The sequence below is a fragment of the Rhincodon typus genome, chromosome 26, assembly GCF_021869965.1.
Source record: "Rhincodon typus isolate 14 chromosome 26, sRhiTyp1.1, whole genome shotgun sequence".
NCBI lineage: Eukaryota > Metazoa > Chordata > Chondrichthyes > Orectolobiformes > Rhincodontidae > Rhincodon > Rhincodon typus.
Window position 1 is genome coordinate 28,045,543 of NC_063357.1, and position 17,797 is coordinate 28,063,339.

General features: G+C 40.0%; 2 protein-coding genes across 2 annotated transcripts in view; one reads left to right on the top strand and one right to left on the bottom strand.

Moving 5' to 3' along the window:
* LOC109934510 (polypeptide N-acetylgalactosaminyltransferase 17-like) overlaps positions 1-17,797 on the top strand; it is a 316,563-nt gene that overhangs the window by 25,201 nt on the left and 273,565 nt on the right. The window lies entirely within an intron of this gene.
* galnt17 (polypeptide N-acetylgalactosaminyltransferase 17) overlaps positions 3,573-17,797 on the bottom strand; it is a 194,903-nt gene continuing 180,678 nt past the window's right edge. Inside the window, exons 6-7 of the mRNA XM_048612309.1 lie at positions 4,016-4,201; positions 3,573-3,614 (exon numbers count right to left, since the gene is read on the bottom strand). Of these exons, the coding sequence (XP_048468266.1) occupies positions 3,573-3,614; positions 4,016-4,201 (228 nt within the window). The remainder of the gene's footprint in view (positions 3,615-4,015; positions 4,202-17,797) is intronic.

Below are 17,797 nucleotides of genomic sequence, written 5' to 3' on the forward strand. Positions count from 1 at the left end.
CCCGTGTGTTAACCTTAAAAGAATCTTGAACTAGGATTCCTAAGTCCTTTGTCTTCGGATTTCTGAAGCCTACATAGATAAAAGTGTTGCTTTTGTTGAACATTTGTACACAGCAGATACAGTTATAATGCATATTGTATGCAATAATTTAATAATTGTTTTCCGTATAAATTCTAATGCCAGATCAGTGTAACCTTTCATAGATCAGTAACTGATGTATTATTGCAGATGTGTGAGCCTACATTTTTATGAATTGAACTGCAACTTGTTATTCTAGCCCGGTAATACCTTCCTTCTCCTTGGTTCTCCCTAGAAGTTTGCTACTCTTAATCTATGCCACCAACTTAACCCTCCCTGCTTGGGACCCAACTGCTGGATGGTGCCATCAAGATCTTGGAAATTAGTGAGATGCCTCTGGAGGCCATAGCTTGCTCAAAGCATCCACATTCGGGTTAAGGTTCAGCCACAATGCTTTGAGAGTGTCTATTCATAGAGGCTGGTGTTCAATTAAATTGAGTTGACAAGAAAATGAGCTGATGAAAGTTAGATCCTTGCTAGACAACACCAATCAGAGCTGAAGTGCCAAGGGCTGTGCCAGCAGGTGTGACTTGCACATTATATTTCTTGACACAGGTTTTGACATGACTTGTACAAAGTAATGAGTTTCTACAGACTCAGGACTTATGCTGAGATGACAAGGATTGATTTATGTGCTGTTCTCTCAACTCCAGATACTTAGACTGGCAGGAGGCACATGCATTCATTGTCCAATCACTATCATTGTCGGGTATCAGTAGAGATGGTGCAAATGAAACCATTATGTTTTCAATAGCTGCACCGGAAGATTTCAGCGCAATATTTGTATCACTTCACATGTACGCTTGATACAAAATGTCAGAGAGCTTTTTGTATTGGATACTCATGTTGCTGAAACCTGGCTGGATATCCACAATCATCGTTGGGTTCAAACTCAGGTGAGGGCTCACAATAAGAGTCATGTGCTCAGACAATGAGGCAAGTCTCTGGGCTTTCCAGGAAATGTTGACATTTTTTGAAGGGATGGCTGGAGTGGAGCTAGCAAGTGACATGCTTCCAATTACCTGGTTTTAAAGCTCATTGAAGAGCTTGTTAACAGACTGGAGAGTGGCAGAATCAGATTTTCAGTGCTAATAATAGGAAGAATGATTGGTTTTCGGCTTGGGCTGAGGGGAATGCAGCTAAAAGCTTGTCTTTAAACACAGTATTAAGAAGAGAGGCTTGCGGTGCAGTGGTAGTGTCCTTACCTCTGGGCCAGAAGGCCCAGGTTTAAGTCCCACCTCAGCATGTGTTTGCAATGGGGATACGTCATAAGACATCCAAATAGACTGATTGAGGTGCTCATACACTGGTATCAAGTTGACATTGTCTGAGCAGAGTAGTTTCAGTTACTGAATGTAAGGGTATTGCTGGCCCTCTATTTTCCTTCCTGCTCTATTCTTTCAGACACTGCAAGGCCAGGCATGACTGCGAATTGTTTTCCACAGTCATGAGGTCCCACTTACGTTGCTATGCCATTGCATTAATGCTCAATGTGCAGCTCTGCCACATCCAGGTAAAATCCAAAATTAAATTGGTTAACTAGGTAAACATGGTTTTAAGAAAATGAATCCTTTCCACTCTTGTGAAACCCTTAACTTTATTCTGTGGATGTGGAAAAGTGTGGGAGGATATATTTTCAATTTCAACCACCAGATTATTTCTGTATGATGAGCCCACACCTCATCAGGGCTTCCACTGCCAATAACTGGGCAAGCTCAGCTTTGGGTCAATTTGGATCTTTGCCTTTAATAATCATACCATATCATTGACATTGAGGTGTGGGCTCAATATGTAGAAATAATCTGGTGGTTGAAATTGAAAATATATCCTCCCTCACTTTTCCACACTCACAGAATAAATTTAAAGGATTCACAAGGGTGGAAAGGACTCATTTTCTTAAAACCGTGTTTACCTGGTTAAACTAATTTAATTTTGGATTTTACCAGGATGTGGCAGACCTGCACATTGAGCACTTATGCAATGGCGTAGCGATGTAAGTGCAGCTCTAATTTCACAAGACTATAAAAATGTTGAATCATTCATCATGCCTGCATGGCTTAGCAGAGTAGCATAGCGGCAAAGTGTACTGCAGCATTGCACTGAAGAATATCTCACTGCAATTCTGCTCACTATTTGAGAGACTTTTCCAGAGCTTTATGAACATAGAAAAAGCAAAAGGCAAATACTTTATGTCTTCTCAGATATTGGTAAATGAATCAGTGGAGATGCTATGTTGGACTGTCTTTATATAGTGCTGATGGCATTGCCAAATGCTATGCCCACAGCTTGACAACACAAAAACTGAAGAGGAACGGAAGGGGAGAAAGGAAGCCATTAGAAAGAAAAACCCTATTTGTGACACACACCACTAACAGCAGTAATATGGAAAATCAAGCAATTTAAATATATATTGCAAAATGTATTCGAGTGATGAGCTTAGAAACATGGAAATAGGACTATGCCATTCAGCTCCACAAGCTTGGTTCCCCCATTCAATAAAATCATACCTGATCTACCGCTCAGCTCCATTTAATCCATGTTTGCTACACGCTGCTTGGTATCCTTAAAACACTGTCTATCCCAGTCCTGAAAATATAACTGGTCCAGCATCTGTAGCCTTTTGAAGGAAGAGTGCTCCAAATTGCTATTTCTTTTGGCAGGGTGGAGAGGAAATCTTTAGTTGTGAACGAATTGTCATTATTCTGAAATATTAACTCTGTTCCCCTCTCCAGACCTGGGCTTCATGCCAGGAGAAGGAGCAGGATATGCAGGTTCAATACTAGGGATGGAGGGCATCCAAAGAGATATTTACTGTATCCAATTTAAGTGGATTAAAGTGATATTTTATGTGCCCAGTTTTCGTGGCATTTTTTTTTGCATTTTCTTTTACAGGTTGCAATCTAAGAGAGCCAGTGGTGAGAGTATGATATTAGGATGGAAGTGGGTTGAGGGAATACTGGTTCCGGTAGCTTCAGACACAGAGACAGTCTCTCTCCACAAGTCCTGCCAAACTGCTGCACATTTCTAGCATCTCCTTTGTGAGTTCAGTCCTAAAATGTGAAAACATTCATCTAGATAGGATCCGATCACAGTTTCATACAACTGAAACATCACTTCCACCTCTTCCTATTCCAATTCCCTTAAGGTCAAGGTCAATATTCCATTAATCTTTTTGATTATGTTTTGCACCTATGCAGTAGTTGTAGGTGATATGTTTACAGAGATACCTAAAGCCCGTTGTTGCCTCACAGCACCTGGTCTATCATGATTAAACATATTCTGATTTGTTTTTCTCAGAGCCAACGTGGATGACCTTACTTATTCCTACATTGAACTGTATCTGCCACACATGTTCCATTGCAATTTCCTGCTCTCAGTTGCACTGCTCTTAACTTACACACAACTTTCTAATTTTTTACCCAGGTTGTTGATATTGATGGCAAAAAGCTGAAGCTCCAGCACATATTCCTGGAGAAATTCACTTGTCACATCCCCTACTCTTCTTCAACTAGTGCCATGGGATCATTTATGCCCACCTGAAATTCAGTTTAATGTACAACACAAAATCTATGCTCAATTTTTTGGTTAATTAATACATTTGCAGGGAACAATTCATGGCTGTATGTCAAAATCTAATTAAAAACTGCTTGCAACTATACAAGTGCACACCCATGAAAAATCATGAATACAAATGAACTGTCTGCAATGAAAATAAACCCTTGCACTGAACTTCAAAGAAAAGAACAGTTCAGCATCAAAGTCAATTTTAAACATTTGCAACGACTTTCCTTTTCTGATTTGTGGTCATAATCCTTTAAAATGTTGCAGCTTTTCAAAATGTACCCAAAGTCAACCATAGCCCAAAAACCAGACCTTAAGATAACTCACACTTAACATTGTAACCATTCCTGCATTCTATTTTATAGCATCTACTTACATCCATGGGGATATTCCATGCAATATAAACATGGGATTTGTAATCATCCATCCATACTTCAGCCACCCGGAGTGAATTTCTCTTTGTGTAGAACCCAATATCAGTGTTGTACGGTTTCTTCATGCGTTCTATGTGAGCCACCCGAGAACAAGGTAGCACTTCCATACTTCCACCACATAGCCAGACCTGAAACATTAAATAAGGGAAAGGAGGTGAGTCTGAAATACACACAGCCATTTATTGCAGATATTGCAAGGAATTATCTGGAAATTGTTGAAGATAAAGTGGATCGTTTCAAATGCTGTAGGGAAGCTCATGTCATCAAAATTACCATTTTGAGAGTGATGTCTAGTCAGTGAGGAGAATTTGAAACCTCACCCCTCCCCCTCTGAGTTGGAAACAGAGCAATCAAGCTATTAAAATGGAGTGGCTCCATTTGCTTTTTGTTGCCATCTGATTGTATGACTGTTGGTTTTGACAGAGAGGGTGAGGCATTTGCTGGACTCTGGTGGGAGTTTCCTGTATTAATGCAAATCAGCATTCAATGGAGTTTTTGCCCATAAGGTATTTGACAGTAGCATGAATTGGGAAGTCAATTCAACTTTCCTCTCAAATTCAAACAGGTCACTGTCCATGGGAAGCATGAAGAATGTAAGCTGTGAAGTCAAAAAAAATTCCTTATTTGAGGTTGGAGAAGCAACAGCTCCCTTTAGATCCTGTGTGGAAATGAGTGCATTCACCAGTTGTGGTCTCCCCCTGCCCTGACCCATAAGAGGCAGTGATCATCTGATCTTTGCCTGCTTCCATCCAGTCTGCACACTCTTCAAGCCTGGAAAGGGAAGAATGTCCCATGACAATTAAATTAGGCCTAAGAGTTACAATGATTGACCTGGTTTAAATTTGTTGAGAGGTAATGTTGTGTTTTAGACCTGGGAGATGTGCAGAGATGGCATACCAGGTTCTATACATGATAAGAGTTTTATTTGCCCTGCTCTAAAGTGCCCACTTTCTGCTCTCCTCTTGTCTCAGTTTTGTTTCTCTTTCCCAGTCACCATGCCCAGATTTAACTAATTACACACAGTGAATAGAGAACAGATACCAAACACTACAGGCAGGAGACTTGGACTAGGGATAAACAAGGCAATATACTAAATGATTAATGGTGTCCTGTAGGATCTGTGTTTGCACCCCCAACTCTTCACTGAATTCATTAGTGACTCAGATGATAGCATCAAACGCCAATCAATATGCAAATTTACTGAAAGCGCACATGGTTAGCACCGTGCAGATAGGATCAAGCAATGACAAAGAGATACTAAAAGACTGAATGAAAACTGAAGCAAATGGATGTTAGTATTGACAAGTGTGAGACCATCCTCTTTAAAGCTATAAGGGAGAGATCAGGGTACATTGTTAAATGGGGAAATGCAAGAACTCATTGAGGTTCCATGAGACTTAGGGATTGACAGAATAGATCATCAGAGAGTCATGGATAGGTACAGAAAATAAACAAAAGCTAAGAGACTGATTTATTTTCCAGAGCACTAGAATACAAAGGTGTAGAAGTTATGTTGCAGCCATAGAAAGCCAAAGTTAGATCTCACATGGAGTGTCATGGTCAGTTTAGACACTACTTTGGGAAGGATATTTTGCTCAGGATGGAGTGCACTGTGAATATACCTGTGAATAGATTGACAAGAGTTAAATTGCAAAGGAGCTTACACAGCTCAGGGCTACATTTTCTTGGCTTGGAAGGTTAAGGTCAGATTTGAACAAATTTTTCAGGGAAATAACGGTAGATAGAGAGAAAAGATTGCAGTTGGCTGGTGAATCTATATGGGGTCATCATCCAAAAAATTAGAGCCAGGTCTTCCAGGAATTAAGTTAGGAATCTCTCTTTTGTGCTGACAATTTCAAAAGGTTCTAAAAGCTTGGACTGTCCTTCAAAACGGCATTGATGCTAGACCAATTATTAATATTAAGAATGAGATTGATAGATTTCTGTGAACCAAAGATATTAAGGGCAAAGGCAGATATATGGAATTAGGCTGCAGATCAGCCATGATATCGTCAATTGGTGGAATAGGCTGGAAGGGATAAATTGCCTCCTCCTATTTCTATGCTCCTGCAACAAATGTGAGTGACGATCAAGCATTCATCATTCCTCCTAAACCAAAAACCACTCTGGGATAAAATCACCACCAAGATGTGAAAACATTTTTATGATATCAGTTGTGTGAGAAGCAAAGAAAAACTATAGCTGCTAGTGACATCTTAAGAGTGAACATCAGATTTTTTGGAGGAGGATAATTTGTATTCATTATGTCTTGAGTTCTCCATTGTAAACTTTGCAATAAACTCTAATTGGGATACCTGTATATTTAATGTGCTCGCCAGTTCCACTTGTAGCTTAGAGTCAATTGTTATAATTGAGTGGGTCGCTTCTAACTTTGGTCATTAAATGAAAATGATAGTTCCTAATAGAAAATGTTGCTATCTCCCAATAAAATTTTCATCATCATACACTTCATTCACAATTCGTATCATTTTTGATCTTTATAGTAATTTAATATCATAACAAATAGTGGGTTTATAGCTTACTTTGCCATTGTACTTTGCAATTGGAAATTAACTCTGCTGTAACATAGCTGATGCGTTATTACTGCTGGGTCAACATTATGAAATCCCCTATGTAACACCAACATCATCGAAATGACTATAACAGTTCGAAGAGAAGATTCGTGTTCCACTTTTCAGAATTACCAGAGAAAGATAAAACATCAAACCTTGATAAAATCCCTCCACACCTTGTACTTCTGTGGTCGTGTTCTGTTGGAGTACTACTCTGCATTTTTATTTTTCCTGCAACAGTGACCAATTTTACATTTTTCACATTATATTTTATCTGCCAGATTTTTGCTCGTCGCTCAACCTATCTATCCATTTGCAACTTCCTTATTTCCAATATCATCAGGACCTTCCAGGCAAAAACAGAAACCAACCTGTGCACAGCAAGGTCTCTCAAACAGCAATGAAATGAATCTGTAGCTAATTTGTTAATAATTGAGGGATGAGTATTGATGAGAACGCCGGAAAACCTCCATCTTTAATGAAGTTCCAAGAGATCACTTACGGTCACCTGAATTTTAAGACAATGTTTTAATATAATGTCACAATGGTTAAGATTCTGTCTTCAACAATGCAGCATCCCACTTGTCACGGTTCACTGAGGCAATGCTCTGGAAATCAAGCCCTATTATCCCTGGAGTCATCACAAAAATTAAAGGTTTTCTCAAGGTATGCGAAGTTCTTCAATTTACCTGTCTGTTTAGGCCCAAGCAGATAGAACCAGGTTTCTGTATTTAACACAAATTACTATTTATTACAAGTAAATAGATTCCAGCTATAGGTAAACAACTATGACATAACTCTACCGGTTTAAACCTTAACTCCCTTATCGAACTCCCCCTACAGACAGACAGAAACATTAACGTTATGGGGGAAGAGAAAAACTAGGAAAACAGTTCAATGGCTCCTGCCCACAGGGTTCACTAAGATGAACCATTTACTTGACAGGACTTGCTGTTCTTCAATCCTTCTCCTCCAGGTACTTTTCAGTTTCTTGCAGGAGGCAGAGAATGACTGTTTCACAAATTATAAAGTCTCTGATTTATTGGCTGAAAGAAACACCTTACAGCAGCTGGTGGGTGAAGATCACTAGCTTTCTTCACATTTCAGGCATGTACTACAACTGATAAACATCACCTCTCCTTCCAGAAGTCCGAAATCTTCTGAACATTTCATTCATACCCACAAGCTGTTCAGCTACCCAAGAGCCAACCATATAGTTATTGGCAGGCACATGGCCTTTGTTGTCCACAACCTCACAAACCAATCAGCTACTTGCTGCCAGCAGAATCTCACATTGCCCACAACCCCTGGTGCCAGGCCATCAGCAACTAAGTTCTGAGAAAGGGTCATCAGACCCGAAACGTTAACTCTGACTTTTTCTTCACAGATCCTGCCAGACCTGCTGAGCTTCTCTAGCAACTTCTGTTTTTGCATCTGCAACTAATATCCTCTCCTGCATAAGAAAAGCTGCAGGGTAAATGCACTTACAATGAGTTTTGATAACTTGCTTTCAAAAATAATTGCAATAATCCTTTTCCCATTCCAGTACACAATCAAAAATGGAAAAATACAAAGATACAGTCACAAATATCATTCCGCAATATTTGCTTAAATATGCAATGAAATTGTAATTCATAATATTTTGATGCCTAGGCAAGAAATAAACTTGAGTAATCATCTTGGACTGTAGTAGTGTCCAGAGTCAGCTCAAATTCATTTCACACTTAGGAATAGGAGGGAAAAGTTTAGGAGTAGAGGTAGGCCAGTCAGCCCATCAAGGATATTCCATAATTCAATGAGATCATGGCTAATCTGATCATCTTCAACTCTACTTTCCTGCCTTTTCTCCCATAATTCCCCATTACCTCTTGATTCCCTTACTTGATGAAAAATCTGTTCTTCTCAGCCTTAAATATACTTAATGCTCCAGGTTTGCCAACCTGATCAGTTTAGCCTCAGCCATCTCAAGGAATGCTCAGCAATGTAGCAATGACCTTCGCCACTCTGCCAGCATTAAGTGCCACCATCTTCTCTCCGATTCCTCACACTCACCTTATGTCTGCTCCTTTACCCGTCTCCCATCAAGGCTCAGCCTCTGCAATTCTCAGTATTGTCGCATCTCCCCCACTTGCTTTTACCGACTGTAACCCCTACAGCACTAACCCTACACCTTCTCTGAGCTGCCTGCTCATTCATTGGGGACATCTCCCCACCTGCACCAATATCAATTGCTGTGCCTCTCCCCCGCCCCACCCAATATTCATCTCTCTGATTCCAGGAGGAAAGCAACCCACAATAGGGCAGAAAGAGTCAAGATATTTGGCTCCTCATCTCATGCAGGTAGCATCCAGGCTACCCTGAGTTACTGACTGATCCTGTCCAAGCCTGGACTGGTATCGGAGGGCACCCTTGTCTGACTGTGCCAGGACCTCCAGACTATAATGTGTCTCACCTGACTTGACAGAGGACTGTGGCAACCATGATAAGATTCCTAGCTTTGTGCCTGTGCAAAACGGCAAGGCAAGACCGAAATAACGTGAGCCATGCATCACTGGGAGCAATGCAAAACAGGGATACTGTGAGCATCCAGATAGGCTCAGAGTGATTGGGTTCAATGCTAGATGCAGCCTTATTCTGCCCATGAGTTGGATGTGTGTCTCTGATTGCACAGGTAGGAAGCTGAATAATAATGAGGTGAATTTTGGGGTTATTAAGGTGTTTAAGAAGCTTTAATTCCCAATTGAGAGGAAGTGAGAAACTAGCCTCACCGATCAGCAAATACTTAAAAGTTTTGCTCCCGGTGTTGAGATAGGTCTCACCAGACTTCTCGTGCAATAGTGCTACAAATCTCATCATTGCCATCATCGTTCAGGCTCCTATATGATCCATGTTTAGAATCTGATCTTCAAAATAACTGGACCACTTATACATAGTCTGTGGTAAACAGGGGTTAATTATAATTTGGTGTAAATTATTGTATTGTGTTATAGGTTCACTCATCACAGTAGTACAAACTGAAAATGCTTAATAAAGGCAGAGCACAGGAAGTGTTAAGACCACAGCCTTCTGATGTCCCTGATGTAAAATCATAATTTCTTGATTCAGGGCTTGTCTTACAGATAATATTCATGATTGTCCAGGAGGAGGAAAATGGGCTACTCCTCCCATTCTTGACCTATGCTTCAAAGCTTCTACCTTGCACTGTGACAGCAGGACAACATCTCACTTGGAATGCTCTGTGGTCTGTTGCGAAGTTGTGTAGAGTACCTGTGAATTGGAAGGCAGGAAGTTGGAATTTGTTTGGAAAAATAGTAAGGGAGGGAAGATTGCATGGTCCCTTTAAGAGGTGATGTACTTTTCTAAGCTTGGAGATTTGAATGAAAATGTGTCAGTAAGTAGCTGAAGAGGTAAGACAGTTATGAAATTGAAACACACATCAATTGGCTGTGTGATTGGAAACCTTAGACTTGTTTTGATGCTTTGGCAACTAGCTTGAAGATTAGCCAATTACTTAAACCAAGCACTTAGAGATTGAAAACCAATTGAATTTAAATCTGATGGTTTTGACAACCTTGGACCAATTCTATTGTAAGAAAATTGATGGGTCATCAGGGGTATATAAGAAAAGGGTTTTTGAAAATGGGTGTGAGAGTGAACTGCCATCTGAAGAGTAAATATCTGGCTCTCAGAAATCGCTAAGCTCTCGGAGAAAGCACCATCTATTCATAAAGGTACCATGACACTCCTAGCTCAGATTCCTGACAGAAGAGTTCGCAAAGAAAGCATTCCTGACAGAAGGATCAGCGGGGAAGTCAAAGAACATTCTGGAAGACATAACCTGGCTGTATGGACTTTAAGAGTCTAAGTCTTAATTTAGTTTTCTTATTCCTTGGGTTTATATAAGTGGGAATTGTATTTATTGGAACAGCATACCATTAGAATTTTGTTCTGTTTGGGAATATTTACTAGTTAAGGGGGAATTGTTCTGTTTGTTAGTAGTTCTGTTAATTTGTTCATTGTTAGGGTTAGATGAATAAATTGTTACTTGTTGATTTATAGAGTGAGTGAAAGAATTTAATTTCATTTAACCTCTCTTTTATAACAGATTGGGAGGTGAAAGGCAGGTTATACCATTTTTCCCATTTCCTTTAACAGATTGTGAGATGAGGTGAGCTTTTCTGGGTATTTTAGTTTTAGTTATCAGAGGGGTTGACCACTCCTTCACAACAGGGCTATTGTCACTTCAATCAGATAATTGGCAAAGAAGGCATTCAACTCAGCAACAGGTAACTAACATTTCATGTTAAATAATTCAATGAGACTCAGTGATTGGAGCATGACAAGTCAGATTCTTGTATTTCTTTGAAAATGAAGGCTGTTGCGTTGTTAATGGAATCTAAATTTTCCCTATCACACAAAACAGCTGGAGGCAAGCTAACCTGCCACTATTGATCCCTATTCTTGCCTTCTGTAACTGGTCCTAATTTGATGCACTCGGGTCAGCCTAAATTGCACTTAAGGAAAATAAATATTGAAATGCTTTCTACTTGAAACATTTCAATCAGATAATGAACTTTGTGAAGAACTTAATCATCAATCTCTCTCTCAGCAATCACTTCAGCAGCAAGAATTTTCATTAGGAACCAGCGAAATGGCTTAAAGTGGTATGCCCAAAAATAACACTGAAAGGAGAGTGAAATAATTCTACAGAGACCAGTATCCTGTCACCAAGCCACCCTTTGTTTAAAAGTGGAGCGTTCTTGACACTGATCTAGCTTTGTCAGAGCCAGCTCTCAGTGTGAATAGAACTCCTGACACTCCTGTTTATATCTGTCAGCTAGGGCTCCCTGATTCGGCCAGATTAACTGCCATAATGAGGGAATTCATATTCTATGAGGTCCACTTCTTTGACCTCATTACAATCACACCAGAGAGCTCTCTGCAATGTCCTTAAAAGACACAGGGCAGAATTTTTCCCGCTCTGGTCTATTGTGAGTAATGGTGAGGAATATGGTAAGAAAAGGCAAGCATGAATAAATCTGATTCTTGATGTCATCATTTGTTTCCCTGTTTTTTCCCTTAAAGCTTAACTGATGACTTCGAAATTTCACCATTGAGGTTCAACTACCTTATTTCCATGTAGTTGTACCTCATTATACCGGTAACATTGCACACATTGATACACAGGTGCACATACATACGTGCATACATACACACACACCTTATACTTTGCACAAGATGAATCTTATTACCCTTTTCTTTAAACCACTCTCTCACTTTATCACTTACTTGGATACCGCCAGTTTCTACATTCTACATATTGCTTTCTTAGTGCACACTCACCAGCTTCAGCACTGATTTATGAGCTGCCGGGCTCTGCGTGGTTCCTATTGCTTTCATAGTGCACACGAACTTTAGTGCTCAGTTATAGGCTGCCAGTCCCTGTGGCTTGCACTGCCTTTCCGCACAGAAAGGTATAGGCAGCTTAAGATGATGGGAACACTGAATAGTCAAACCATCAGTCAGACAGGCGTAGACATTACATCCAGCTATTTCAAATTCACAGCCGTGACATATGCCAACAGTTTACGCAGTAACAATTCTACATGTGCATCAAGCAAATGGCCAAATGCGAAAGTCAAAGGGGAGCTTGTCCTATTCAAGTCCTTGGGAGTTGGCCATGGTTAAGCAGGTACTTAGGCTTACCATAGTCCAGAGATGTGTGTCCTTGCACTGGAGAGATTTGACGATGGCCAGTCCTGTAGATGTCCCAATTGATTGGGTATGAAGTACAGAGAGCAGGAAGGGTCAGCAGTTTAGGAGGATGAGGTGGGTGAGAGCCATTGAGAGCAGAGAAGGGCACTGACCACCTTCCTGCTAAGCATCCCAGTTCACTTGGAAAACAGTACAGATGCAGGCTGCAATTTGGAGTATAATGTGAGGAAGTGTGAAATTGTCCACCTTGACAGTAAGAATAAAAAATAAGCATCTTCTCTTAATGTGAGAGATTGCAGAGCTTTGAGGTGCAGAGATATCTGGGTGTCCTAGTGCATGAATTGCAGAATATTAGTGAGCAGGTACAGCAAGTAATCAGAAAAACTAATAGAATGTTATGTCTCAATGCTAGGGGAATTGAATGTAAGATCAGGGAGGCAATGCTTCAGTGAAACAGGGCATTGGAGAGACTGCACCTGGAATACTATGTACAGTACTGGTCACTGTGCTTATGGAAGGATATTAATGCATTGGAAGTGTTTCAAAGAAAGTTTGCTAAACTAATACCTGGAAGGGGCAGATTGCCTTATGAGGAACGGCTAGAAAGGCTAGGCCTATATCCTCTGGAGTTTAGAAGAGTCAGAGGTGACTAAATTGAACCGTATAAGATCCTGAAGGAGGCGTGACCAAATAGATGCTCAAAGAATGTTTTGTCTTGTGAGAGAATCTAGAACTAGGGGTCATAGCTTAAAAATAGGGGGGTGCCCATTTTAGACAGAAATAAGAAAACAATTCTCTGAGAGGGTTGTGAGATTTAGGAATTCCCTTCCTCAAAAAGCAGTGAATGTAGAATTTTTAAATATTTTTAAGTCAGCAGTAGAAATATTCTTGATTACCAAGGAGATGAAAGATAATTGGGGATATGCAGGAATGTAGAGTTTTGGTTAAAATCAGATCAGCCATGATCTTAATGAATGGCAGCGCAGGCTCGAAGGGCCGAATGGCCTACTCCTATTCCTTGGTAGTACGTTGTGTCCAGACTGGCTGGGTCTGCTGAAGAGACAGTCAACTGGGGAAAGGACCCATTAGCCTGTCCATCAACACCTCTGAGTCTCCATCCATGAAGCAGGGAGTGAGCTTTCTTTTCTCTGGGCTGTGTTATTGAATGTCAAGGCCTAGGCATCATCATATGTGAGGCAGCTTCTAGGGCTGTGCAGCTGGGCCTTCAATACGTCTACTGAGAGTGAAAGCAGTGGCGAGGATTTATGCGTCTCCATCCACACAAATCAGTGAGAAAGGTGTCCGAGAGCCTGGCTATATATTTAACCAAACGGAGAGTGGAAGATTTCATAAGTAAACTCAATCTGATCCTTGATGGACTGGACACTGTGAATTTCACTTGACAAGACACATTAATGGAGCATGGAAAAATTCTACCCTGATTTAGTTTTCCTGCATTTTCCCTGTTAACCCTTGATCAAGAATCCATCTATTTCAGCCTTAAATATACATAAGGACTCTGCCCTCAGAAGTCTTTGTGGCAAGGAGTTCCATAGACTCTCAATCCTCTGAGAGAAGAGGGAAAACACACATGTACTGGTGCTCTTTTTGTCTTAAAAACAGGGTAGGAGGAGAGCTATGGCAAGATTTTTGTTTTGCTGCAGCCCTGATTCTTGGCATCAACGGGGCACCTGAGGATAGTTTACAAATATCTAGTCCTACAATTGTGTTCAGGTCTGTTCTATTGCTACATTTTCTGTAAATAGCTAGGAACTAATTATTGGGAGAATGTACATCCAGGCTTTTACATTAAGTGCTTCATGGCAGTCAAGTGTTTAATAACAATGCACCAGTAATATGAAGAGCAATAAGACATGCTCTCGATTAAGCTCCAACACTCTGAGTCTAAAAGCTTGATTGCTCTGAACTTAATGGGAAGCAGAAACTTAACGGGGGCCAAATTAACATAATCTTCAAGCAAATCCCTAAATGGTCAACAATGGTCCTGTATAAAATTAGTAGGAGATTGATTTCATTTGGAATCCCACACCATTTATTGCACCGAACTTCAACAAATTCTTTCTGGTAGTTCATATAAACAGCATCCAGAGATACTCAGTGTCCATCATGTGACCTGTTCAAAAAATTCAGTGCGATTAATCATAGTCTAACCTTCACAAACTCGTATCAACTCTCTGATCGCTTTGTACTTGTCAAATTGCTTAGTCACTTTGACCTGAATATGTGCAAGGGATTGAAAAGGTTATTTAAAAATCTTTCATGGGAAATGGGTGTTGGTGGTTAGAACATAGAACATAGAACATTACAGCGCAGTACAGGCCCTTTGGCCCTCGATGTTGCGCCGACCTGTGAAACCAATCTGAAGCCCATCTAACCTAAACTATTCCATTATCATCCAACATTTAGGCCAACATTTATTGTCCATCCCAAACATTTCATATGGGAATCACAGAAATCCAGGTGCCAGTCTTATGAAAATATTAAAGTTGCCAGGTCACTCCTTGGAAGGGGAACCGAGTCCTAACCTTAGCTCTGCCTCGGTGAGTCCAAAAGTTGTTGGTGCTTTGCAGTCAGGTTTGAAACGTTTTAAGTTTTAACCTTTAATTGGAAACCAAGTTGTCCATTTTCAGAGGCTAAAATTCATTCCTCCTTCACTGATAATAGATTTCCAGTAACTAATTGGTGTGAATAATCTTGTCTCCTTCCATTCCTTTTCAAATGTTGGAGTGGTGTTTACAATTTTTCAATCCAAAAGGCATAATTCTTAAATCTTTGGTGTTTTGAGAAATTATGACCAATGGACCTAAATTTCCTTACCTTATTTCATTCCTCAGGGATGGGAACTATCACCTCATGGAGATTTGCCTGCTTCAAGCAGAATTATTTACTCAGTGATGTTTTTGCCCTGTCTTCCATTGCAAAAGATAAATACAAACTATGCATTTAACATTCCTATTATTGTGCGTCTGTCATCGGCGGAGTCTTAGAGTGGATGGAAAGGCTCTTTACTACATCTACATTGTCAATTCTACACAAGACCTGAATATTTCTGGTTAAGTAGAAGTTGGTTTACTCTTTTCTTTAAATGATCCATCACCAAAGTTAATATAACTGCTTTATTTCACAAAATGTTGCAGGGAATGAATCATAAAATAATTGAAACATTGTGGTTTCTGTCTGCACAATGACGGAAAATGAAGAAGACAATGAAATTATATCTGATTGCATCTGTGCACAATTATATCATCCAGCAATAACTATACAATGCAATAGCTCCCAAGACATGCACTTCAATGCAATTAATTCCACACTTGAAGAGTAGGGTATCTAATAATCCACGTGAAATATTTGGAATTATGGTTCAATGCTTTCCGAAGCTCCTTAGCACTTCCTTCAACTTGATCAGATTTGCCAAGAAGAACTGATTATTTTCCTGGATAGTTTCCTATTTAACATTTTCTGTGATATGTTTGCTTTCATCAATTTGGGAAAAAAAACTTTCAAGGAGTCAGGAATGTTTTATCACTCATTTTCTCCTTTAGCAAGCTACTTGTTTTTCTTTACACAATAATAATTCAGCATCATTTCAACAGTATTTTAGATGTAAAATAGACAATAAAGGAATGAATTTCTGGTTACAACTCTCATGCCTTGCCATTTGGGCACAATCACAATTATCTCCTGTTATTTTTCTGGCAGCATCTGTCTTCTTTTCAATCTTCCTGCTACACATCATTGCTTTCTCTCTTTCTCATTTCTGTTGTCTCTTTGTTTCTTTCTGCCTTACTTGTTCCCCATCAGTGAATGCTTAGCAACTTTTTCCTGAAGTTCTATTCCACTTTCGCTACTCTTTGTTTTTATTATGCAAATACATTCGCTTTGTGCCCAATTTCATGGTTGGTAAGAATATGCAAGACATTGCATAAAATGCCCATTGGTTGCTCTAAAAAATGCTCCAAGATTTTCTAGAAATACATAGGATTGGGAAGCCATTGTGGAGGAGTATTATAAAGTTCTTGGAGGCAGGCCGCAATTAGAATCTGTCCTTTTAGTCTCTATGTTTTTAGCTAACAGATAGGCAGACATGACACTCTCATCAGGTTCTGTGTGCAAACAGGTTTATGACTATTTTTAAAATGTCTTCACTCAAAAGCTCTGTCATGTTTATTAGTTTTAAATGGTTTGTCTGTAACTGAGTCCACAGAGTTAACTAACAGTGCAGAGCACTGTAAGCAGTCAACAGTTAATCAAACACCGAACAAACAAACAAAACATAATCCATGGAAAGAAATTCATTCCAAGAAAGTAACCATTTCTCTGCGCCTTTTTCAAATGGCTGGAGCAATTTAAAATATAGTGTACTGACAATTTAAATGTCCAAAGATGACAGAACAGGACAATTTGAGAACAATACAAAACAAGAAGGATTTAGATAGGGAAAAAAAAAGTCATCCCAGGCTGTGCTCTATTAGCCTGTGATGGTTGGGTTAGGAGGAAACATAAAGGGGATAAAAAGGAATAAAGGCAAAAAGGATATAGCAATCTGTAAGGAAGAAAATCTTCACTGAAAAACTTGCCCCTGGCGACTGTCTGTGTGGAGTTTGCACATTCTCTCCATGTCTGCATGGGTTTCCTTCGGGTGCTCCGGTTTCCTCTCACAGTCCAAAGATGTGCAGAGTAGGTGGATTGGCCATGCTAAATTGCCTGCAGTGTCCAGGGATGTGTAGATTAGGTGGGTTATAGTGGATGGGTCTGGGCGGTATGCTCTGAGGGTCGGTATGGACTTGTTGGGCCGAAGGGCCTGTTCCCACACTGTAGGGATTCTACGATTTCTATGATGAAAACTCTCCTCCTCAAAACAAGAAAATCAGTTCCATCAACTACAACAACCAGAGCATTAATGTTCAGGTACTTTGTTGTATTTTGAATCTTGTTGCTGAAAGCTCTATAGCAAGGAGATGAGATCAAATAATTCCATTCTACCCTCACTACTCAACTTTACAAAGGTAATCACTTATTGTGAATAGTTATGTAACATTAAATTAGGGCGTAGTACCTCTACATGATTCCTGAGAACATTAATTATTATTTGATTGTAGACGAACGATTGGGAGTCAACATTGAGATTGCAGTGATGGGTGACCACAGTTAGACCTGTATACCAAAGGAATCAACAGGTATCAGAGCTGTTGCACAAGAAAATTGGAGATCCACTTGTAAAAACAGTGGAATTTTGATAGATATTTTTGGAGGTACAGAAAGTATTTTTGCTATTTGGCAGCATGGTGGCTCAGTGGTTAGCACTGCTGCCTCACAGTACCAGAGACCCAGGTTTGATTCCATCCATGGGCCACTGTCGGTATGGAGTTTGCACATTCTCCCCATGTCTGCATGGGTTTCTTCCAAGTGCTCCGG